The 26,050-nt window shown below is 42.1% G+C and overlaps 1 protein-coding gene across 1 annotated transcript in view; it reads right to left on the reverse strand.

Annotated features, from left to right (window-relative positions):
* IPCEF1 (interaction protein for cytohesin exchange factors 1) overlaps nt 1–26,050 on the reverse strand; it is a 99,241-nt gene that overhangs the window by 55,302 nt on the left and 17,889 nt on the right. Inside the window, exon 2 of the mRNA XM_090041610.1 lies at nt 7,117–7,167. Within this exon, the coding sequence (XP_089897736.1) occupies nt 7,117–7,140 (24 nt within the window). The 5' untranslated portion in view covers nt 7,141–7,167. The remainder of the gene's footprint in view (nt 1–7,116; nt 7,168–26,050) is intronic.

The raw sequence follows: 26,050 nt of genomic DNA on the forward strand, positions 1-26,050 counted from the left end.
TTCCTGTTTGGCACCCACAAGCAGTTTGTCCTTTGGTATGTGTTTTTGCTTGAATTAAATAGTGGTCTATGAAGTTAAAAAGTTACACCTGCAACGTTTAAGCCTTATTAACACTTTAGTCATCATAATTACCAATATGGGGGGAGGGTGTCTTAAATATTTTATTGTTTTTTGAGCACGTGTTTTACAGGCACAACTGCAGATAAATGATGAAAAAGTTATTGTGCTTCATCCCTTTTTATTTCTTGTACTCATGAAGGGGAAAATACATATTCTATAAAAGGTTGATAAAATGTATTGCAAGGAGGAAGCTTCTGTGTCATAAAATAGCAAAAACATAAAAATTATTTGGCAGATCTTCATAAATGGAATGACTAAATTTGCTTAAAGCTTTATGTCTCCCCATGTGTAATTAGTCATACCAAAAACAGTATATTTTAATTTAATGCATTAATTTGTATAATGTACATACCCATATATTTATCTTGGATTAAAAGTTTTATATGGAAAATTAATTTTACTTACTCTCATTTTCTCTATTTTATGGTAAGATTAAGAAATGAGAATGAGAACACAGGCTATTAGGAGTCAGAAGTCCTGAGTCCTGGTCTGCTGTGTCTCCTTGCCTCAGTTTTTCTATCTATCCTTTTAAAAATACTCAGTTCTTTAAATTAAAAAATTTTATCTTGGCACATGGAAGCAATGAAACATAATTAGCAGAGGTGATATCCACCTGATAAAATGTAAAGATATGTTATGAATGAACATATTGTATTTTTCATAGATTTCATAGACATTTGAGCTGGAAGGGACCTTGGAAGCTCGAGTCCAGCCCCCAGTACATGTTCTTCTGACTGAAGAAAAGTAGAAGGCAGGGTAGATTTGTACTTTATAGACTAACCAAAGTAGCTAGGTAGACAGAACAACAGAATGATGCATAAATAGATAGATAAAAAGATAGATACATCCGGTCAATCAAGCTTTCATGAGCTCATTGGGCTTTGCAACAGACCCAGATGTGGAACAAGAAATCATTCACAGACATATGTTAAATATGTTTTAAACAGGGATTATCGGTTCTGATCCCACTACCTGGATTAGCTTTTGTGACCCCTTTGTTCCTAATTTATTGCTCGGCCCTTGTTACAGATTGCCCTTTGAGCTGCTTAAATGTTAATCAGCATTAGTGCTAACTCAAGTTTGGAGGAGTCACACCTTAAAGCTAAAAACCTTCTCTGACTGTCCCCCACTTACACAGCTATGAGTTGCCACTGTAGGGCTAGTGAGCCAGGACAGGCTTCTATCTCTGCTCTAGGTAGGGTGTGAGAGATGCGTTGGAATGGTAGGGGCGGGAACATGAAGCTGAGAGGCACAGTAGCAATGGGATGGATGTGAGTAATAAAATGGCAGGTGGAAATGAAATGAGGGTGGGGGAAGGGTGGTAAAATGAAGCAAGTCAACCACTGAAGGATAAAGTAAAAAGAAGTAAAACCAAAAAAAAATTAAAAAGAAAAAGAAATAAAGAAGAAAAAAATTAAAGGTCTCAAGTCTTAATAAATTGGAATTTGGGATTGAAATATGGAATTTGCTGATTGTCTTCCTGAAGTAGCTAGGAGGTAGAAGCAGTGATAAAAGACACTTTTTGGGGAGCTACTGCCCCTGCCCAGGGAATGAAGCCCCAGCTCATGGGAACCCAATCCAGCCCTCTACATTGTTCTCCCTGCCCCACCTGCTCTTGACCCCACTCCTGGACTTGTTCATGCTCTGTGACTTGGCTCACTGGCACATGGTCTACAGACTGCTCGCACAGGCTTGCACCCAATGGGGTAGGAACATCATGCCTCTGGGGGCAAGAGGGGGAGTTGACTTGGTGCCCATGGACAGTAGAGTTCAGGGAGCTGAACAGCTCTCCACTTAGAACAACCCTTAGGAGGGTTGGGGAGATGATACTGCATCCTGGGATGCTGGAGGACTGCAACTTGGGCATCTTGTCTGTGAAGAATGGCCACACATTAATGAAACACAAGCTGGGTAACACAGATCAAAGATAAAGCTGTCCTGGAGTGGCATAACATTAAGCTGCCTAAAGTGTGCTTAAAACTAGTTTCAGGTGTTAATTCATGGACAATCAGGTATTAAGAGTTCCAGAAGCTGCCTAAAATTAATATGTAACAAGGTCCCTTGTTTGTTTGTCTTTCCCAGTGCTGCCTACCTTCTTCCACCCTCCTTTCTAATTTCTCTCTCATAATTCGTCTTTCTGTAGGTCCTTTCACAGCATCTGATGAAGTGAGCTTCAACTCCCAAAAACGTGTGCTATATATAATCTACTTTGTTGATCTATAAAGTGCAAACCTATACTGCTTTCTGCAATGCAAAGGTGATGTCCACGTGATAAAGGGCAAAACTGTTATGAATGAATTTACTGTATTCTGACTACTTTAATCTGCCAAAATATTAGATTTTAAGTAACATAAGGTGTTGGGAAAAGAAAAGCTACTTTATGAAAATTTTTAAGTTTTTCTCTTCCTGTACTGTGGTGCAATTCAAGGTAACTAAGATACCTGACTACATAGGCCAAAAATAGTCTTAATATTTTTTAAAACATTTTCTCTGTAACCCAGGTAACACATACAAAATGCCTGATAGTATGTCACAGAGCTTTTACTGGTGTCTGTTTGGGATGGCCAACATAATTTATTCATGGGCAGCCAAGAATGAAGAAACCCAGCTGCCTACTACCCATTGTATATTCCACAGCAGGTTTGGGGTTTGTTTTTTCAATTTTCTATGATCTGGCAGCCACTCACGCAGGGCTGTCTCCATGAAAATAGAAATAGAAAAATATTAATCAAATAGACTAGTTATATGAGAGTCCCTTTTGTTCCACCACTTCCATACACACCATCCCTCTTGTTCTTACTTCAGTGAAAACTGTGCCCAATCCATGCCATAGAAAAAAAGTAAAATCTGACAGGATCATTACACCCAATACTTTCTATTCAATTGCTTAAATAGGATGAACAAAGAAGTAAATGAAGTAATACACTGCAGGCGGAAGGTAGGCAGTGGAGATCATGCTCCGGGTTTTGTCACCAAGATGCATTTCCATTACGACATTACTGCCTAGTGTAATGAAATTTTGCAATGGCAAGATTGCCACATGAGGCAGGATGTGGCTGTGTGTAAGTATTTGAGAAAGAAATAGGTCTCCAGCTAATGCATAGCTTTCATTGCTGTGATAAACCAAAATAGTATAGATTATGGACTGTTCTCTCTCATCAGATGAGATATAAACTCCACTTTGAATCATTTACTATTGATCCCCCCCCAAAAAAATCAATAGAGCATATGTTGTAGATTCAACAGTGAGATCTGGATATAGATTATAGTCCTCACCATTTAATATAACTTTCTGGTTCTAATTTTCTATGATTCCAAAAAGTTCTCAAAAAAAGTCTTGTACGTTGCTCTTAGGTGAAAAACATGAAACCTGTTATTAATATGTTCTATTTTCACAACCCAGCTCTAAGGCAGAAATACAGTAGGTCTTTATTTTTTACTTTGTTTTTTTATGATTTGGAACAAAGAAAAAGAAAATGCCTGTGCTTAAGGGATGCTCCATTTGTTGCTAACAAAAGATCAGGAGTTCATTCTAGGGCTACAGGGATGAAATTTGCTGTGAAATCCACCCATTCTCACAAAATGGTGCTACAGAATTCCAGCTATCTTTGAGAAAGCTTACCAAAGCTTTAAAACACCCTTTTTTATTCTTATAGGCTAAGAAGTATTATGGGGGCGAGGGGGAAACCCACACTGCACTCAGTGAAGTACTCACTTTCATGTTTGATTTAATTTTAAAACTTTACCTTTTAATTTTCCACAGAGTTTGCAGTCTGCCTTATAAACATGTTACATACTCCTGGGACCTTCCAAATTTTGGTCTACCTGGCTACAAAGCACACACAACTTTGACGGTGCAGACAGAAATGCATCTCCTGGTCATAACTCATGGTGCTTTGCAGGAAGTGCCATGAGTTACAATGATCCCCCAGACCCAATAGTTGTTCACTGTTGGGTCCCAGTAGGTAGGGAATTGAGCTGCTGTGTGGAGTAGCTGTGAGCCTAAAGCCAGTCTCCCCTAGTAATGTCCCTTCTCCCTCCCAGCCCTGGTGCTATTTTCAGAATGGGAGGGAGGAAAGGGAGAAGAGGGAGCTTGTTCTGGGCATTATCCATCTGGTGATGGAGGGTGGGGCAACCCCCAGAGATTGTGGGGGGGGCTCCAAACCACCTGTTGCACCCTCTGGCACTGGCCAAAGACACCCCAGACTGAACTCTCTCTGCTTCCTCTCCTCCCTGCCATTCTGAAGACAGTACCAGGAGCAGGGCTGAGCTGTGTCAGTCCAGCCCTGCTCCCAACATGTACAGACACAAGTTACTGAAGGTGCTACTGAGTTAATTTGAACTGTCATAAGGATTCAGATTGTCATGGGATCAGATCCTTTTAAAGCACCCTGCAGTCATGTATTTATGTTTGGTTATGACTGTAAAGTGCTTTTAGGGGCAAAAATTGCCATGTCTGTCTGCCCCTTGAGTAATATCATCACTCTCCAAAAATCAAAGAAAAGTTTTTCTTTGAAAAAATATCCAGGGTATACCCTTTTCAAATAGGAAATCTTTCATTCCAAGACACTCAGGAAAAAAGCACCAAGAATCATCACTAAAAGGGGGCATGGGGTGGCACAGGCACTAGGGCTCATGACTGATAGCTCAGAGGTTGTAAGTTTGAGGCCATAGCAGATGCACTCATGGTGCAGCCCTGTCAGATTCAAACAAATCTGAGAGGAAAGAAGGATCAATAAAAGAGACAGCTTTAAGTTACAGATCTGTAAGTTTAATTTCTAAAGAAGTAGCATATCTTTTATAAGGAGCCATCCTTTAAGACAATCAGAAAATGCTGCAAATTATTAGAAAATCCATAACCGCAACTAGTAAAATTACTGTTTCTGACAAGGAGCATAGCGGTGACTTCAAAAGTGAATAGGTAAGGTCTATAACATACTCCCATATGACAATTCATGTTGTTTCAGTATCAACTGTTGTGATTTGATCAGGAGTCTGACAATATGCGAGTATTCCTAAAGGTCTAGCTCCTAGAATGCTATTTATATGTGAGAATCTCTCTGTTTGCTGGGAGGTGGGAGATAGTGGGGGAGTGGGGAGGAGAGAGGTAGGAGGAAATATCACTAGTCCTCCCTGTTGCTTGACATCACCAACTCAGAAGGTCCCAAAACTCCAAAGTTAACAAAACAAATCCAAAATGTGCAGCTTGCAGTTGTGGTTGGGCTTGTTTTTCCATGTCATATTTTTTAAGCCACTTATGATTTTGGGGGATTGACTCAAGTTTTTACCCTGAATTGTCAATAATGATTTTTTTTTGGTTGTGGTTTGTGGTTCACTACCGAGTTTCAAATGCTCACCATTGGCAATAGTAGACCTGTGCCCCACTGGAAGACATTCACACCGAAAGGTAGCTTACTGTCTAGCTTACTATCCAAAGCAAACTGCAACTTCAATCTGATGAAACTACAAAGTTCAGTCTAGCATTCACATTCTCTCTATTTGCCCTAAGCAATAGGCAAGAACTTAATAGGGAGGTGATATTTTGAGTCAACTAATTAATTCCATTTTTTTTTTGTTTTTTTTTGTAAACCTTGTGCTGTATTTTCTACCTTTCCTCCAAGCATAAGTTTTGGCATGGGCTGTAAGTATTCATTTTGTAACAAGAAATTAACATCTGAGGACAGACTACATCTGGAAAGCACTGAGAGAGCAATCAAGGGCCATGCCATCAGAACTGAATGAGTCTACAACAATCAAAGGGTTTACAACCAGAGGAAACAGACTGTTTTGTTCAGTAGCTGAGTAAAGCTGGACCCTAGAAATTGCACAGGAGAAATTCAGGAGCAAATAAAAAGGTGTCAGAGGGCATGTCTATGTGAAACATTTACTGTGGAGTAGACTAATTAGCCCCACAGTAAACATCTTGCATGTATATATGCAGTGTTATTAGGCTGGAGTAAACTAATAAACTCCACAGTAGCTTAATACTTGTCAATACAAGTACTATCCTACTGTGAAGTTTGTTACTTCTCAACGCCATCCATGTAGATGCTGATGCAACTGGCTGGGGCACAAGGGTGCTTCAGTGTGGGGGCTGCCTGCCAGCTAGCCCTGCATGGGAGCACTCTTATGCCCCAGCCAGCCTCTCCTGCAACACATTGAGTCAGGTCAGAGGAGCCCTGGGCTGGCAAGCTGACCCCCCACAGACTGTCTGCCAGCCAGTGCTGCTCCAACCTAGCCCAACATACTCCAGTCCTGGGAGCATGGCGTGCTCAGCAGCAATAAACTCTGGTGCAATAAACACCAGCATTTATTGTTTTGAATTAACTGCATGTGTAGACATGCCCTGAGCCTGGATTTTAATAATGTTTTCTAAAAGCAAAGCAGGACAGTTCACCACCAGAAGCAAACAAGTAGGCCAAGGTGATTGAGTATAAATCAGTTTGTTGTTTTCTATAAATCTGTGACTCTCTTGCGCTTCCTTAGAGTAGTATGGGTGCATGATTAAGACATTCCTTTGCCAAGTCATTGTTTCTTGCTTTGTTCCCTTGTTTGCCCATGAAGTGCCCAACTAGTGCCACAAGGACCTACTTCTAGGTGGGCTCTAGACCAATCACAAAGCAACTGGGGGTTCAAAAAGTTTTGAGGCATTGATTTCAGGGATAGACAGCTGGATAACTACCCCAAGATGGTGTCAGACAGAATCTACTTGGAAAACCCTGTGCTAGAAAAAATAATCAATCACTTCCCAGATGCACAAGACACAGAAGAATTAGATTCAGAATAGGATTCATAGTTGAATCCCATCACAATAGACCTTTGTTTTTTCAGAAAGCAGAACTAGATCAGCTTGTAACAATCTCATTAGCTGGCCCAAACAATAAACATTTTTAAAACCAACATTTTCTTTAGTCTTTTGGATTCCACAAGTACATTAGAAGGAGTGACACTGCCCTATCCCATGATTGTCATTCCCAAAATTTGAAATATACTTACAAGAGCTCTGCTATCATCTGCCATATGCAATTCCAAAACTTAGAGGGAGAGCTGTAACAAACAAGAGAGTTAGGTTTACATTCTGGCTTACGCTTTTGCAGCATCTAACTCTATAATGAGAGAAAAATAGTTTTCCAAAGAGTTAAAATTGTCCAAGTTTAAAAGAATATGGATCTTGTAGTATATGAATTGCATGATATTAATGCAATACAAAGCCTTTTGAAAAGAGGTAGAAATGATCCAAAGATTTTCCAGTCCATGGGCATTTTCACCAAAAAATGAAAAAAAAAAAAGATCTTCAACATTTTCCTGAGAAATTTCAAGATTTCTGCTCCAGAAAGAAGTGGTGGTGCCTCCTGGGTATTTTAGTCTGCTACTCTGACTCCCCTCTTCTGTATGGGTCAGAATTCCCTGCCAGACTCCATTTTCTATAATGCACTAGTCTCCCCTTATAGAAAGATGAAGCTGTAAAACATCAAGTTCCTTACGGGAGGTGTAGTCTAGCAGCAGACTTCAAGAGATCTCAGTCTGAAGCCATCAACCCAAATAACCTCAAGTAATCAACCAACTATCAACTCAGTATAGGTTTAGAAAGGTCATAGTCCTTTAGTACCTAAAATGTCTCTAGCAAGGAAAATCAAGGCAATTCAAGGAAAATCACAGGAAGTACTTTTATCAGTATGGGCATGTCTACATGTGCCTTTTACAAGCACCTAAACTTTGGGCACATCCGCCTAATGCACATTAAGGCGATTTATATAGCCACCAGATCATTGCATTTGGGTATTAAAGAATCACTCCAGGAAATGGAGATTTTAGAGAAGACAGAAGTCTACTCAAGTGAATAGCACAAATGCATTAGAAAGAATTTGTGGAAATGTAGTCTCACTTGAGGGAAATCTATAACTAGCACTTTCTTCTTGTTACTGTCTGAAACTCAATATTTCACATCTATACCATTCTTGATATACAGTATTTGTTTTATTTTGAAAATAAAACTTAAAACAGATTTTTTTTTAAAAACTCATACAGCTTGGCTACCAACAGTTCTAAACCAAACGTAGAATGGAAAAAGATGTACATGCTCTAAATTCCAACAGTTTCTAAACAAACATGAAAGGATGATCTGTCTAGAAGTAGCTACTAGTGAAATAATATCAAAGTGAGGACAGATGCTACAGAAAAGAATTTCAAAACTGTTTAGAAATCACGTACAGTAGTAAAAAAAAAAAAAAAGAGAGAGGAAATACCATTAGATATGTAAGCAAATTAAAGTAGGAGCATCAAACAGTGATTCAGAAAACAAGGGTAAAAGAGTAAATAACAGCAATCACTGTGACATCAGGCTTTCCCTGGAAATTTCTTTCTTTTTTTCTTTTTTTTTTTTGGAAGTGGTGGTTTATAAGAACTACAGAGGGTGCATCTACACAAGATGTTTACTGCTCAGTAATTAGCTGCACAGTAAGCGTTGTGCATCTAAACATGTGCTCCTATTATGCTGGAATAAAATAATTTACTCCACAGCAGAATAGTACTTGTAAATACAACTACTATCCTGCCAAGAAGTAAAAAACTCTGCACCAGCACATGTAGAGATGCTGCCCTGGCTGGCTGGGGCACAAGGGTGCTTCAGTGCAGGGGCTGCCTGCCAGCTAGCCCCATGCTGAAACACTTTTGTGCCCTAACCAGCCCCTCTACAGCATGTTCAGCCAGAGGGAGCAGCCCTGGACTGGCAGGCTGACCCTCCAGTGCCCCCTGACAGCTGGGGCTACTCTGACTCAGCTGAATGTGCTGCAGTCCTCCGCAATAAACTCCAGAATAGTAAACTTCAGAGTTTACTCATGCACATTAATTGTACTCTGTAGACACACCCAGCTTTAAAATGACCAGTAAAACAGAGGCAGGAATTTAGTTTATTGTCAATGAAAAAGTTTTTTGTCTAACTCAGACCATTTGTACTTGTGTCTGCAGTGGGCTTCAACATAATCTTTGCAATGACTTTGGTCCAGGATAAAATGTTCTAAAATTGGCTAACTAACTTGGGACCCAGAGTCCCATTTGCAAAAGCAACTTGATGCTCCCATACCACTACATTTTACCTTATATTAGTAAAGAATGCACCATTCCCTGCAGTACAGATCAAACAACAGAGCACAGACTAAATCCCATTTCATTTTACAAACCCGAATGGCATGCACGCAGCTTCGTAACTGCAGTGTTTGACATTTACGTAAAAATTTGCTATGAAACATGCTCATTAGGGCTGCAGTCTGGCCAGGCACCTGCATGGTGAAATAGGATCACTAAGCAAGTCCCAAAATTTTAGTTGCAAAAAAACCACAGCTAGTGCAAAGGAGGATGAGGAAGGCCATATACCCAGGCATTTCTGTTCATATTTTTCCAGGTGCAGCAACAAATGTGGCAGAGGAATGTCTTAACTAGGTGAATCTGGAGCATCTTTGTATATTCAGGTTGTTCTGAGCCTGGAAATGCTGAGTTGGAGAGGGTTCAAAACTATGGAATTGGTTCTCAGCTGTAGACAGGTTGGCTGGACTGTGAACCCATTTCTCCCTAAAAAATAAGATCTATACTGTAGCCAGAGGTCTAACTGCAGAATGTGCAGATCCACCCAAGCAAATTGTAATCTAGTCAACCTGAGTACTATAGGAAGACAAGGAGGGAAGGAATGCCTTGGTCACTGACACTAGCCCCCTGTAATTACAGGCAATATAATCTTTTCAGCTACTAAGTACACAGGGTCCTGGGAACATGTGTACAGTCCATGCCGTCATGGCTTAACACTAACTCCAGTATCTCTACACATATTGCATTTATACCTCCCAACTAGAGTGCAGTCATACCTACAGAAGTCTGGGGAAAGGCAGCATTTCTAAGTTGAAAGGGTTTTGGCTTGGGGAAAGTGAGTGTATCTCAAAAATTTGGTAGCACTATCAAGATCATGTGCAGGAATAAAGTCATTCAGTCAGAATAAAGGGGTGTTTGAATTGGTGGTCTGTGTATAGAGGCAGTGGAAGACGATAGCCTTAGAGAATCAGACTGGTGGTAGGAAGGAAGACTAATGGCTGACAGAAGGACATTCCTCCTACCTAGCGTTTTCCAAAGAAAGTGTTCTAGTATCCATTATGAAACATGAAAGCCTCCTCTTTTTCTCTCCGCTTACCAATTAACCTTCTTTATTCTCCACCAAAATGCTTTCCTGAAATACTTTATTTCACACATCCCTACCACAGCCTCCCACTTTTTCCTTTGGGAAATGTAATCCATTTAGAATGGGTGGGGTTATTTATTCCTACAGAGATGTCACTGAAAACTATCTGGGAAGAGTGGCATAGATACAATAGTAATAGTAGCAGGAATAATAATGATCATGAAGGAGAAGGAGGAGAAAGAGAAGAATTCATTAGGCACCCAAATGTGTAGATAGTAAAAGAAACATGCATTCTAAACTCAGTATACTACTGTGACCAGACAGAGGTTGAATCTAACAAATATTATGAGCAGAAAAGTAGTTTAGCAAAAATCTTCCTTTTAACTCAGCCATTCTACTCCCCATATGTTTGCTAGTTACAAATATGCATTCTTGTAAAGATGACAAAAATATTTCAAGTGAAAACCATCTGCTGATAAATTATATTAAAAAAAAGGAAAGAAAAGTCCCCAAGCCATTTCATCTTTTTCCCTCAAACACTTAAAAAAAACAAACTTCTCATCTAAACTTTGGATGAAAACTTTAGCAAGTTTATTGATTTTTCACAAGATGGCTATATTGCTAGTTTTGATCCAGCAGTATCATTAAGGGATTTTGTTTTCTACAAGTGAATGTTTTAATTTTAGAACAGCATCAATATTTCTGCAAATTCTAGGAGGAGGGAAGAACAGGTAAAATTATTGCAATCAGCAACAAATTTTAATGGAGATGGACTTTTTTTTAGACTTTTAAGGGAAAAGTGGGGGGAGGATAGAAAATTCACCCAAAAAAGGACATTTACATTATTTCAAACCTAGATGAAAATTCAGCCCAAATATTCTCGATCACTTCATCTGGATTTATATTTTTCATGTCTGGATTTATATTTTTCATGTCATGAAACTGAAAGTATCCATTTCTTATCCAGCAGCCCAGGAATACCAACACTCCCCAAGATGTAAGTGAACCAGAGGAAAATTTAACCTAAGTCTATTGCCTCCCAAAGAGTGGCCTAACCACCAAGCTAATATATTCAATGGTGGTGTGAAGCAAGAGGAAGGAGGAGGGAGTGGGGTGGGGATAGACTTCTCAGCCCTTCCTAAACATCCTGCTCCAGTTGCCATAAACTAACAAAGATTTATTAGAGAAGAGAGCGGTTCCTCCCTTCCTAGCTGAGAGTCCTAACCAGCTGAGCTAAATTGAGTCTGTCTAATTCCACATCACACTTAGACTATACTAAATCTGTCAATAGTTAAACAGTGTTAAAGTTAGAAAATGCTGTCCACAGTCACATGTTGAGGGTTAATACTGTTTCTTGCCCAGACAGCTCTGACTCACCACTGAAGAACTAGTGAGTAGGGGTGTGGCTAAGTGCCAGAACATGTGAGGTCTATCCCAGCTCTGGATCAGGGGATGGAAGGCAAGTGTGGTCTGGGAGCAGTGCATCCTGAGATGCTGGAGGACTGCAGATTTCTTGTTTTACCTCCCTGGGGCAGACCAAAGTTGCCCAACATGAGCTAGTTAGTATGGCCCAGGGTTAAGCCTTGCCTAAAGTGACATAACTGAGATGATCAGAGGGCACTTGGCATGAATGTCGCGTGCCCCTGGAGGCTGGGGGGGCATGGTGAGCTCCTGCAGGTGGTGGCAGCACTGTCAGTGCTGGAAGAGTGGTGGTGGCGAGTGTCAAGCTCCCACAGGTGGCCACAGTGGTGGGGCAGCGGGGGTTTGGCAAGTACCAACCAGCAGTCAGCAACCACTTGCAAACACCGCAGGCAGCAGCAGCAGCAGCCAACAGTGATTGGGGATGCCGCTGGCAGTGTCAACAGTAAAGAAGGGTGGCAAGCAGCAACTGCCCACAGGCACTGCTGGCAGCGATGGCGATGCTTTTTGCAGGGGGTGCACTTAGCCTGAGTTAACAAGCTTTAATGTGTGGATGCTCATGTTTTAAGTACCTTTAGTATGGCATAAGTGTAGTGTGTAACTTTACCCAAAAAGACCCAACCTAGTACAGAGCTATCCAACTTCTCAGTGGACAGAAGCCATGGGCACCCCAGCTGTAGGCCTCACACCCCCACACTGCGCCAGATCAACACCTCCACACCAAACTGTACAGAGTCTGGGGGTCCCTCTGAGCTCCCTGGCCATGGTCTCCCTCAGACCCACCCCATCCCGAGGCAGGCAGCAAGAATCAGATGCTGGAGGCAGGAGAGGCAACCTAGAGACACTGGTGGCAGCACCAGAAGAGTGATGACGACAGCAGCATCTAGACAGGGAGCCCAGGGCCTGCAAATGAACCCCTCAGGGTCTGCACGCAGCTCACAGGCCCCCAGTTGGATAGGCCTGGTCTAGTGGTTAGGTAATCATTGTGAAGGGGGGAATCTTGGTTCAGTTCCTTGCCCTAAATTAGATATAAGCTTGAATCTCCTGTCTCCCAAATGAGTATCTCAAGCACACAGTTATGCTTGACATCTAAGGTATGTCTTCCTCAATCCATCTATTTGGAGCTGTTCCAGGAGGGAGTGAGGCAGAAAGGGGCAAGAGAGCAAGAGTGAGAGCAAGGCTGATGCTCTGCCATTGTGGTTAAAATACTCCCCTGGGAGACAGGACACAGTGGTTCCAACCCTTGCTTCAGTGAATGTTTATTTGTATTAGCACCATTACTCCTGTTCTTACAAGAACTGTAACAAAGTGGCACATGAGTAACATATGATTTAACAAATGTGGAAACACAGCAAGCTTATCAGAAATATCTTGCTTTTATTTCCACTTGTCTACAGCCTCCATTCTGAAAAAAGAGAAATCTCTGTCAAAGATCAAAGAGACTGTAGAGAAAAAATAACATGTACGGAAGAGTCTCACCTCAAAGGGCAACTCTAAATGCATTCCTTTTGCAGAACTTAGGCATGCAAGTGTGCAGCTCGCCGTTTGTAAATACAGCAGGTGTCCTGACCTGCTATAATTTTGGCATGACTCTGCCAAGCATGCTTTCCAGAGAGGTAAATAAGCCTACCTTTGAGCAAAACATTTTAACTATATAAAATAATTCAAATATTGTATTACAAGACCTCCCAAAGCCTAATTGGATAAATTCTGGCTAACATGAGCATAAGGTACAAAAACAGAACAGCCAAAGAAACTGTAGGGAGGGTTGGGGGGAGGGGTTGTTTTGGGGTTTTTTTAATTAGTGTACATTAAAAGCTGTAGGATAACCTGAAATAAAAAAGTAAAAATAAATAAATAAAAACCCTCTGAAGTAAAAGGCAAATGGCTATATTTGCCTTTCCTGCATTCATTATCATTGTTAACCCTTCTATTTGCTTTCTGTTTGTTCGGTCACCTGCAAGGTTTACATTGCCTATCAATAGCTGTATAAAAAATAAAAATCAATGACAATTTATCCATAGATTTCACATAACCACCATTATCAAGAATACTGCAGCAAACACCACCATTACTTGACCAACAGGTATAGTTTCCCTACATCAAGGTTATGTGCTTACAGAACAGGCTTTGGTTAAGATTAAGGTTAAGGTTTTTACAACAGCAGAGGAACAAAACCGCATTAACATTAACTCCACGTATCTTAAGACTGGCAACTAATCTGGATCCAGAAGGCAATATAATAAGCACCCCCTCTGGACAAGAGGAATCCTTCTCAGTTTGAGGTGTCTTCCTTACTCCAAAGTTAATGATCTCCCCTGGCCCAAGGAGTTGGAGGACCATCTGCAGTTCCTCTCTGATTTACCAGTATCCAGGAAGGGCTAAAACTAGACATGAATCATCTGTGTCACTTAGCATATGGCATTCAGCATATATTGTGCCCCACACAGAAGAAGCTGTATCCTGCTACATTTTGGATCCACTTAATTAATCATTTCAAAATTTGAATGAGACATAGAGGGGCTGTAAAATTAAAGATTATCTGTGGTGTTATTTTTTTTAGCTCTGTATATTGAGTAATGAAATTACTCTTCTTCCAGAGAATACCGGCAATCTAAACAAGAATTCAGATGTTTAATGATTTATGTGGCCCCTTTTTAATACATGTGATGACAGGTATAAAAATAGAGGCCAGTCCCAGAAGAAATAAATGCAGCCAACAGAATTCAACACAAGTTAGAGAACTGTGCATCTCCCGAATCTTTATTTTCTGGTTAGCTCAAAGGGATTTAATCCCCTTGCCTGGATAGTTCCCCAAAAAATAAAATACTGTCAACTTCTCTTGGCAGAGGTCCAGATTGAGTGGATCAAGGTTTATGGATCTTATCTCTAAGCCTAACACTGACTGAACTTCAGTCTGAGCATGAAATGCCAGTTCAGCAAAGGGAAAGTGACTGACCATTCCAAATTCTGGGGCTGAGCCTTGGGGATCTCCACACATTCTCAGAAACTAGACATGAAAAATTGGTATCAAATTGGCAGACAGTATCTGACAAGCTAATTTTCCTATAACACTGTATTAAGACAACTATGCTAATCAGACTTGTAAGTGCCATAGAATACTTCCTAGGAGCAAGGCTTTTAGCCAGAATCCTTAATAATAAATTGAATTGAGAATAATTCCAACTCAAGAGACTGGTAAAATCCATTGTGTCCTGAATTTTTTCTCCCAGTAAGCGAGTCACTAAGCAAGTAGACTACATGAATTGACAAACTGCATGTGTCTACATCTCTGAAGACCTCCGCAGGAAGTAGCTTCAAAAGTCACTGACTCCCAGAACAGGAAAAGTAGAACAAAATATTAGATTCAAGAAAAGAAGAATTTGATGCTAAGGCCCCTTCCTAAAGCCCCCTGGACAAAAAAGAAATCATAATGTCACTTTACTGAACATTTACTGAAGGGGTTTTTGTGCCCCTATTCTGGAGGCTTATAAGTTTTGTATCATGAGGTAGGTTCTCGTGGGCAAGCTGAATGGCAGCAAGGCTCTGAAATTTATTTTACTGATGTGTCCCAGACAAAGTGGTTGGACAACTACTGAATCCCCAACACTGGGGGAATTGTGCACCAAAGAAAACCTTCCCATGGGCTCCTCTCTATTTCAAATGGAAATTTCCTTTATAGAAAATGAAGAGGAAGAGGAGGAGTGTGGTAAGTTATTATAGTAGGAAGCAAAACTGCCAAAGTAAATTAGTGGAGAGGTGGTGGGGAAAAAGGGAATATAGTAACAGTCATGCTTGAGCTAAGAAGCCTTGTAGGCAAGGTCAAACGTGTGTGTGTGAGAAAGAGAGAAGTATACAGTAAAATCCCTGTTATCTGACATTCTACAAGCTGAAATAAACTATTCAACATCTTCATTAATGATGTGGACATTGGAGTCAGAAGCCGACTGGCCAAGTTCGCCAATGACACCAAACTTTGGGGCAAAGCATCCACACCAGAAGACAGGCGAGTGATCCAGGCTGACCTGGACAGTCTCAGCAAATGGGCAGATGAGAACCTGATGGTGTTTAACACCTAAAAATGCAGGGTTCTCCACCTTGGGAAGAAAAACCTGCAGCATCCTTATAGGCTCAGCAGTGCTATGCTGGCTAGCACTATGGAAGAAAGAGACTTGGGGGTCACCATTGACCACAAGATGAACATGAGCCTGCAATGCGATGCTGCGGCTAGTAAAGCAGGCAAAACGCTGGCTTGCATCCATAGGTGCTTCTCAAGCAAATCCTGGGACGTCATTCTCCCCTTGTACTCGGCCTTGGTGAGGCCGCAGCTGGAGTACTGCGTCCAGTTTTGGGCTCCACAATTCAAAAAGGATGTGGAGAAGCTTGAGAGAGTCCAGAGAAGAGCCACACGCATAATCAGAGGTCAGGAAAGCAGACCTTACGATGACAGGCTGAGAGCCATGGGGCTCTTTAGCCTGGAAAAGTGCAGGCTCAGCAGTGATGGCCACCTATAAGTTTATCAGGGGTGACCACCAGTGTCTGGGGGAATGTTTGTTCACCAGGGTGCCCCAAGGGATGACGAGATTGAATGGTCATAAACTACTACAAGACTGTTTCAGGCTGGACATAAGGAAGAATTTCTTTACTGTCCAAGACCCCAAGGTCTGGAACAGCCTGCCAGCGGAGGTGGTTCAAGCACCTACATTGAACACCTTCAAGAGTAAATTGGATGCTTATCTTGCTGGGATCCTATGACCCCAGCTGACTTCCTGCCCTTTGGGTGGGGGGCTGGATTCGATGATCTTCCAAGGTCTCTTCCAGCCCTAATGTCTATGAAATCTATGAAATTACCCAGAATTTCTGGCCAGCCAGCTGTGCACCCAGGGGAGGGGGGGTGGGGGAGAAGGGGCAGGGAAAGCTCACACATGGCGGCCACCACCACTACCCACCACCCTATGCTGCCACCGCTTGTGTGCAACTGCTGCCAGTCCCCCACTTCCCCCATATCTGCGTGCGGTCACCACCACTCCCTCACCTCTCCCACTCCCTCCACATTATGTGCCTCAGATAACGGGAATTTTTACATAACCAGCTCCCAGAATTCCCTACTCACGCCAGATAACAGGGATTTTACTGTATATAGTTTAGCTACAATGTTAAGAGGTGCATGTTACTATAAAGTAAACAGTATTCTGTCCAGGGTATGTATTGCAGATATTAAAAGGCACAAGATAGAATAAATCATGTCTACACTTCTTCCTGAGATGATGTGGCTAAGGGAAGCCTGATACCTATGGCATTTTGGGGGTCTTATGTGTAACATGTTCCTTTCTTTCTCACCCACAGAGGAGATGAATCAAAACTAGTTTTCTAAAACTGGAAATAAGTCTTTTGCAAGAAGATAAACACAGAGATGGGGTATGTCCCCTCTCTCTCAATGTCTGGTCAGCAGATTTTAGAAATGTCACCTTTCAAACAAAGGAAAAGGGGAACTTGGCTTCCATTGAGTAGAAATGGATATGATTAATCTATGAGCAATTAACTGTGTGCAACACTTGTTGCTGTCATCGATATTGCCTAATTTATAACAGGCCATTACACAGCAGAATTTATTCACATAACCATATTTATTTGGGGTGCTATCCCTGTCTGAATACAATATATGGACTTAAAAAATCCCTTCCAGTTTTAGAGATAACCAGAACAGAGAATTTTTTTGAAACCTTTTAAATAGAAAAAGCAGCTACTAGGGTCTTGAAGAGTATCCTTTTTAAGTAACTGCATTATCAAAACATTCTATAAATGTTTCAGGTGCCCCCATCAATGGAAATAATTATGGGACTAAAACAATATCAAATATTTAGACAGTTCAGGAGGTAAGCTTCAGTGTGGAGCTAGTCAGAAAAGTCCAGTGAAGCTTTTTTTATTTTTTAATCAAAATCTGCTTATTGCAAAAGAAAACTAGTAGAAATAGGTCTATTTTGATAAAGATCTGATGGAATTTGGCTTGCTAGTGCCATCCACTAGACTCTTCAGTGCTCTTTTAGGAGGACTGCTAAGGAGCCACCTCAAACTTGGGACCCTTCTGCAGGCAAGAGGGTTGTGTAGGCGAGTTTACGTAGAGTCTAGAAGCCCCAGCTTCAAAGTGCCAAGACTCCTTATTAAGCTGGAATGTCTCAGGGTTTCCTGGCTCCCAATTCTTTCATCCTCACCTGACAGAATTGCTGTTCTCTGCCTGATTCTGATTTATTGCTGTGCCTTCCAAACTAAAAGCCGTATTTAAAAGTTTAACCTGTAACTATATATACACAGAGCCATCTAGTGGACACAATTTAAGACAATGAACTAAATACTGCAGGAACTCTTAACTTTGTCCAGAATGCCCTCAGATCCAAGTAAAGCATTTTATTTGCATAAAAACATGAAGTCATTAAACCTAATGTGTATATACTTATATAATTAACTACTTGATTGACAAGTGGTGTTTGGCAATCAAGAGCAATTTGTTCTGTTCAGAAGTGATACTATGTAGGTCACAATAGTCATATAATAAGAGAAAATAATATTCCAAGGCATTTCTTCCAGTGACATGGAAATCCAATCCTAAGGTTTGGGTCAACAATAACATTTTTGAGGATTGATTTAATCATCATTTTGTGCCAAGTGTCAGGGTTTATTGCAGCAAAAACAATTTTGCATTTAAAGCTTTGTTAATCCTTGACAATGCTCCTGGTCATCCAACCATCCTTGATGACATGCATCCTGACATCAAAGTGGTGTTTCTGCTCCCCCAACACCACCTTATTGTTGCAACCCAAGGACCAAGGGGTAATTGTATTCTTCAAGGTCTACTACCTTAGTTGCACATTTGCCCAGGCCATCAGGGCAACTGAGAAGGAAGGTGGGCCAACTCTGAGGGAATTCTGGAAGGGCTTCAGCATTTACCATGCAGTTAAGAACATTGGCAAGGCATGAAATGAAGTCAAACAATCAAATGTGAATGGTGTTTGGAGAAAATTGTGTCCTGAGTTTGTGTCTGATTCCCAAGGCTTTACAGACACTATTAAAGAGTTGACCAAAAATATTGTTAAAATGGGCAAAAAACTCAACTTAGACATTGCCCCAGAGGATATTGATGAGTTGCTGGCATCACATTCTGGAGAATTAACTAATGAGGACCTCATTGAACTGGAACAGCAAAAAGTGGCAGAGGAAGAAGATGCACCCACTGTTGAAGAGACTCCTTCCCATAAAGTCTTGACAACAAAAGTTTTGGCTGATGTTAGGGGTGAACCAATAGAGATTTTGGGAGCCAATACCGATAGCCAATATTTAAGGAGGCATATCAGCCGATACTGATCCAATATCTGATACAGCTGTCATCAGGTGGTAAGTCCAATGTGGAGGAAGGGGAGGGCAGAGTGAAGGGGCATGGTACAGGGGATATCAACGGCCTCCGCAGTGAGGGAGGGGGCAGGGGCAGATACTGCCGAGCCAGGGTGGCGGGGCGGGGGGGGAGCGGAATGGAGATGCAGCTTGTGGGGTGGGGGCACCTCCCACCGCAGCTTGCACCCCGGGAAGACAGGGGTGCCACTAGATCTGCATGCCATGTGATGGGCTGCAGCTGTGGGGTGGAGCCAGAGCTGGCACTGCGTAGGGCTTTTCTTGCCAGGGTTGGGCTTGCAGCAGGCTCCAGCAGCACTGGGAGGAGGCTGCAGCCACTCCAAATTTTGCTGCAAGTCCACTCCCAGCCCCACACCATCAGGCACAGCCCCAACTATATTCCCCACCTCCACCCAAGTGCCAGGAAAAACCACAGCTGAGCTGTATGGCAAGCAGTGGCATAGAGCTCAGAGCGGAGCTGTGGTGAAATCTGGGGTGACAGCAGCCTCCTCCCAGAGCCCGCTCTGAGCCCAGCCCCCAGAGAGAAGGGCCGCACAGCACCGGCTATGGCTCCACCCTGCAGCTGCCACCCTCCCTGCCCCATACTGATCTGGGTGCACATGCCCTTCTGGGGTGCAAGCAGTGGTGAAAGCTGCCCCCACCCCAGGAACCACAGCTCGGTCCTGTAACCCCCCTGCACACCGGCTGGGCAGCATCTGCCTGTGCCCCTGCCGCCTCCCTCACTGTGGGAGGGAGTGGATCTGACCCCCCACACTCCTTCCCTCCCCCTCCCCTTCCAACTTACCAGCTGGAGGCAGCTCTCCACACTGCTGGCTCTTTTCTGTATTGTAGTATTGGCAAAATTATCGGCCCCATCGGGCTGATATCCCATATAGACAATTTTCTTTATATCAGTACCAATCTGATATCAGATCAATGTATCAATCCACCTCTAGCTGAGGCATTTCAATATTTGAAAGCTGCCATGTCCCTGTTTGAGGACATGACCTCAACATTAAACACAGTGCATCAGTGAATAGGGGCATATCTAACATGTACAGCTGCTACAGAGAAATATACAAGCAAAAGAGGAGAACATCTGTCCAAACTTCCTCGGTCACTTTCTTTAAGAAAGCAGACAAGAATCCAGAAAAACCTGGAGCCAAGACTCCTGAGAAGACTCCAGCCAAGAACTCTTCAAAAAGTCTAACCAAGAGCCCTTCAAAAAGTCCAGCAAAGTCACTTCAGAGAAGTCCTTCCAATTCAATATGATTGCTATTTACAATATAAATACATTAATGTAACTATATTACTTGTCTATAATTGATTGAGTACAAAATTCTGGGTTATTTTTGGTGAAAATAAAGGTATTGGGCCTTGGTTTAGGAACCAATATCCCATTTATAACATTGTTCCTATGGGAAAATCAGTTCTGAGTTACTATGTTTTGACTTAAGATGTGGTTTTCAGGAACCAATTGTGTCATAAGTCCAAGGACCACCTGTATTGCTGTAACTGCTTCTTTTTCATCATGATAAGCACAAAGAAAATTCAACAGACAGACGCTCACTCTGGAGAAATAACCCATTGGCTTTGTAGGACTGGAAAACAGATCCCAAGGAACTTGATTTAGCTTTGTTTAACTTGAGCTAATCAGCAGCTCGCAACTCATCTGTCACCAGATTAAAATCCAAGGGCATTTATACATGTGCTCTGGGAGTGAGGGAGAAGGGGGCACTTTAATTAGAGCAGCTCTCAGAGCAAGGGGGGGGCACTCTAATTAAAGCGCCCAGAGTGTCTCATGTATCAGTGTCCCTGAGCTTCAAAATGGCAATTGAAGAAGCTTCAGATAATGTGCCCCCACCGCCATTTTGAAGCTCAGGGAAGCTGATACACAACACATGGGAAGCTGCTGGAGTGCGGTAATTGGCACTCTCCAGCAGACTTGATTAATTAGACTTGATTGTCAGAGTCTGCTCCGACACACTGTAATTATCCTTTATTGTGAGGTAGTAGGAAAAGGTACATTAGCCTGTCTTAATGCACATTAACTAAATAGCACAGTTTTTAAGTGATGTTTAATGCACATTAGCCTATTTTAATACACATTAACTAAAAAGCACAATGTTTAGCAATGCTTTAATGTGCATTAAAATAAGTGACTGCACATTAAAGTGTGCACATTAAAGTGCATGTGTAGACATGCCCCAACAGTTTGTGTTAGGTATCAGCTGGACAAATTGCTAAATATGCAGCAGCAAATCTAGAATAAATTAATTCAAGTAAACAGGATCAGGCACAAGCTTCTAAATATTTGTTGATTCCTGCCCTTCACAGATTTCCAATATCCTTTCTTCTTGTTGTTAGGGTAAATAATGATAAATGTAAGAAGGGGTGGAATGTCTCTGGTTCACATAAAGATCCTATTAAGAAACAGCTGGAAAAACATCCCTGTAACCATCAACAGTATGAAAAAGAGAATCATGTGCCAAATATAAGGAGTATCAAAGAAGACTCAGAAGCAAGAATAAAACATTTAGAAATTTGTCAATGATGACAGAAATATCTCTCTTATGTTGCCACTCTGGTGAACTAATTTGAACATTCTGCACCTATTGCAAGAGCTAAAGCCATGCCAAAATTATAGAGATTCATTGAATCATAGAGAAGTAGAGCTGGAAGGGACCAACCCATGGATCATGACCCAAAAGTGGGTCACAAGAATATATGAAACTTTAAAAATGGATTCTCCTTTAAAGGAGAAAAATATGGAAACCATGACTTTTCTCTTGAAGGCTAGCAGAGTTCCAGCCTGCAGGGGGCTACTTAGGTCCCTCTAAGCCCCATATATACCCACCCTCTTCCCCACACACTGTGGGGTTGGGGATGTGGGGCAGTGGGGCAGGAGTAAGGGGCACTTGGCTGGGACTGGAAATCAACGTTTACAAATGGGTCCTGGTACAAAAAAGGTTGAGAACCACTGATCTAGGACCAGGGCCACCCCCTGCATCAGCCAGGATTATCCCTATCTAAATTCTCCTATACAAACCCATAATCTAGATTCTTTGTAAAACTACTGTCAACCCTTGCAAAACACAAGATATAACTTCCACAGGTAAAGCAGGGAAACAATAGCAGTCAATATTCTGCTTCTAGAAATGGTTGTGAATATATGCTCAAGAAATCCCAGGTAGAGGGCCACGCCCCCATTACAGAGGAAGGAAAACACCCCACAGTCTGTACTAATCTGGACATGGGGTAAAATCCCTTCCTGAATCAAAACACGGTCATCAGGCTGATCTTGAGTGAAGGGCTATGACCCTCTAGCCAGGAATCCCTCGGGTGCATGGGCACACTCCAGCCAAAATCCTTAGCTTTCACTGCAGCCAAAACCCCGTCCCTTTGAGAAAGGATTAAAAACACCCTGAGCAGAAAGCAGGAGAAAGAGCAACCAGCAAAGCCCAGAAGCATGGAAAATACCCATAGTAGAGCATAGGCATAGCTACATCTCTGACTAGTGTCCAACCTCTTCTTGAACACCTCCAGTGATGGAGAGTTCATAACTTCCTTAGGCAGTCTATTCCACTGCCTCACTGTTTTAACAGTAAAACTGTTTTTCCTGATACCCATTCTATAACTACTTTGCTGCAACTTTAAGCCATTGGCCCATGTCCTCCTCTCTGCAGCAGAAAAGGTATTCTCTGTCTTCTTTATGACAGCATGTCCCCTCTTAAGCATCTTTTCCAAAAGCTGAACTAGCTCCTTCAGCTTCTCCTCACGTGACTTGCTTTCCAAGCCCTTTATCATCTTTGTTTCCCACCTCTGGACCTCTCTAACTTCTCCACATTCTTATAAAAATGCGGAGCCCAAAACTGCACACCATTCTCTAAATGAAACCTCCAGTGTGGGGTTGAGTGGCACTATCACCTCCAACATCTTGCCCCTAATCTTTTTATTGATGCATCTCAAAACCACATTTGCCTTTTGTGTAGCTGCATCACACTTATGAATATTGTATTTAAACAGGATCACTACAAAGAGCTAGCTAGTTACTGCTATGAGGAATGTGATGGTGGTGATTTTTAATATTTGCTTCTTGAACCTTTTACTGATTACCATCTGTATTCACATGTTAGCCAGAGTTGCCACTATTGCACCTAAAATTATCAACTATTTTTTATTTAGAGATCTTCATAAGAAAAGACAGTATCAATTCTAGTTTTACTGTTGTTGTTTTTTTTAAATAATGTAATATATTATGTTATACTATGATATGATGGTATGGTATGATATGGTATGGTATGTGTTGCTCAACATGAAAATCCCAAAAGTATGACATAAAACATTTGACAAGCTGATTAGTGGTTTTATGAAGTGTAAAACTAACTGTTTAGCTTGCATATACTCTATTTTGATGATCATCTTCACCCAACAAAGACATTCATCCAGAGAGAGAGTTTGCATTTTTGAAAGAGCCACCCAGATACCACATGAAGAACTGTTGCAGTACAAAAAGAAAATCCCCATGAATCAGACACCATTACTTATGAAATACCATCCCCCCTGGAACTTATATGGAAAATCCTCAAACAATTGCAACCCATACTAGAAGAAGACCTGGAAGGACGTGGGCAGTGGGGTTCCGCAGGGCTCGGTCCTCGGGCCCGCACTGTTCAACATCTTCATCAGCAATTTGGACGAGGGGGTCAAAAGCACCCTGTTCAAATTTGCTGATGACACTAAGATGTGGGGGGACGTGGGAACATTGGAAGGATGCAACAGGCTACAATCTGACCTAGACAGGTTACAAGGGTGGGCGGACGAGAATAGGATGGGTTTCAACACCAACAAGTGCAAGGTGATGCACCTCGGGAGGAACAGCCGGCACCATACCTACAGGTTGGGGAACTCCCCTCTTGTCAGCACAGAGGCGGAAAGGGATCTGGGAGTGATCATTGACTCCAAGATGAACATGGGCCGGCAGTGTGGAGAGGCAGTAAGGAAGGCCAACCGCACCTTGGCCTGCATCCATAGATGCATCTCAAGCAGGTCCAAGGAGGTGATCCTTCCCCTCTATGCGGCATTGGTCAGGCCGCAGCTGGAGTACTGCGTCCAGTTCTGGGCGCTGCACTTCAAGAGGGATGTCGACGGCATCGAGAGGGTCCAGAGGAGGGCCACTTGTATGATCAGGGGACAACAGGGCAGGCCCTATGAGGAGAGGCTATGGGACCTGAACCTGTTCAGCCTTCAAAAGAGAAGGCTGAGGGGGGATCTTGTGGCCTGTTATAAACTAGTCAGGGGGGATCAGCAGGCATTGGGGGAGTCACTGTTTCCCCAAGCACCACCACGAGTGACCAGGAATAACGGTCACAAGCTGGCAGAGGGTAGGTTTAGGTTAGATATCAGGAGGCGCTACTTCACGGTCAGGGCGGCTAGGGTCTGGAACCAACTTCCAAGAGAAGTGGTGCAGGCTCCTACCCTAGGGGTGTTTAAGAGGAGGTTAGATGAACATCTTGCTGGGGTCATCTGACCCCAGTACTCTTTCCTGCCATGGCAGGGGGTCAGACTAGATGATCTGCTCAGGTCCCTTCCGACCCTACAAACTATGAAACTATAAGACCTAATTCTTAAAGAGATCTTTCCAGAACTACCCGCCCTAGCCTTTAAACAAGTATCAAACATCGCCAACCTCATCACCAGAAGTAAACTTCCTAAGGCCGAAAACACACCAACTGGATCCAGACCATGCCATGACAAGAAATGTAAAACCTACCAACACATCTCCACCACCCCTACAATAACTACACCCCACAACAGAACCATCACCATTCCTCGATCTTACACCTGCACCTACAGGAATATAATATATCTCATCCAGTGCACTAAATGCCCTGATGGAGAATATGTAGGAGAAACCAAACAACAACCGCATACCAGAATGAATGCACACTGAAAATCTATCAAAGGCAAAAATACCCAATTATCTGTGGGGACATGTTTTCTTACAAGAAAACCACTCTCTCTCTAGTCTCCGAGTTCTAATCCTCAAAGACAATTTACAAAACACCTTTTACAGATGAGCCTACAAACTTCAATACATCAACCTACAAAAAATCACAGACTACATATAGATATTGGATTTATGGTACATTATAACCTGCCTAACATCTGATACTCCAGGTAACCTCTCTACAATTTACCAGCTACATTTTATCACCAGGTCACCATTTCCATTTCTCCTTCCCACCTGTTTCTCACCCATTGTCTGCTACACATTTGCATTTTCACTGACACATTCTTGCATACTGCCTTCTATCCCACCCAGGAAGAGCACAGAACAACTGCAGATTCTTCCTCTGCTGCCTGAAGAAGAGTGTTTGTACCCAAAAGCTTGCAAAGACAGTGGGTTTACCCAAAGAACCTTTTCTGAATAAAATAAATGCATTTCTCCAGTCTTCATTCTTAAGCCATCTTACTTTTGTAACCTGGTGTGCACAAGTTATCAGAAAGTAATAAGTGCTCATAATAAGGTCACCAAACCACACAAAATGCATTTGATTACCCAGTGAATTGATCTGAACTATGGCAATTTAAGTCAGATTTTAAGACAAAAAAACAGCATTTGAAATCCCAGTAATTGAAAGTGTCTTGATTTAAATCAGCCCACCCAGTATGACACTGCTGTTGGCCTCAATTTTTGTCTAACATATGAAATGGCATTTTTGCCCTACCATCTGATATTTATGGCTTTTCCAGCTACATGCTGCTATGCATCCTGTTTCTGCTGGCAGTTACATGACTCTTCTCATCTTCTGACTATATAGTCTAATTTAGGGCATATGTTTCAGAAATGTTATCAAGCACAGAAAGGTAATAAACAAACAGTAACATTTTGCAGAAACAGAGTAATGACACTTTATGTTTTGGATACAGCTCATCTAAGTCCACTGCTGTCCTAGCTCA

This window comes from Crocodylus siamensis, chromosome 1 (assembly GCF_052110815.1).
Source record: "Crocodylus siamensis isolate JL-2025a chromosome 1, ASM5211081v1, whole genome shotgun sequence".
Classification (NCBI taxonomy): domain Eukaryota; kingdom Metazoa; phylum Chordata; order Crocodylia; family Crocodylidae; genus Crocodylus; species Crocodylus siamensis.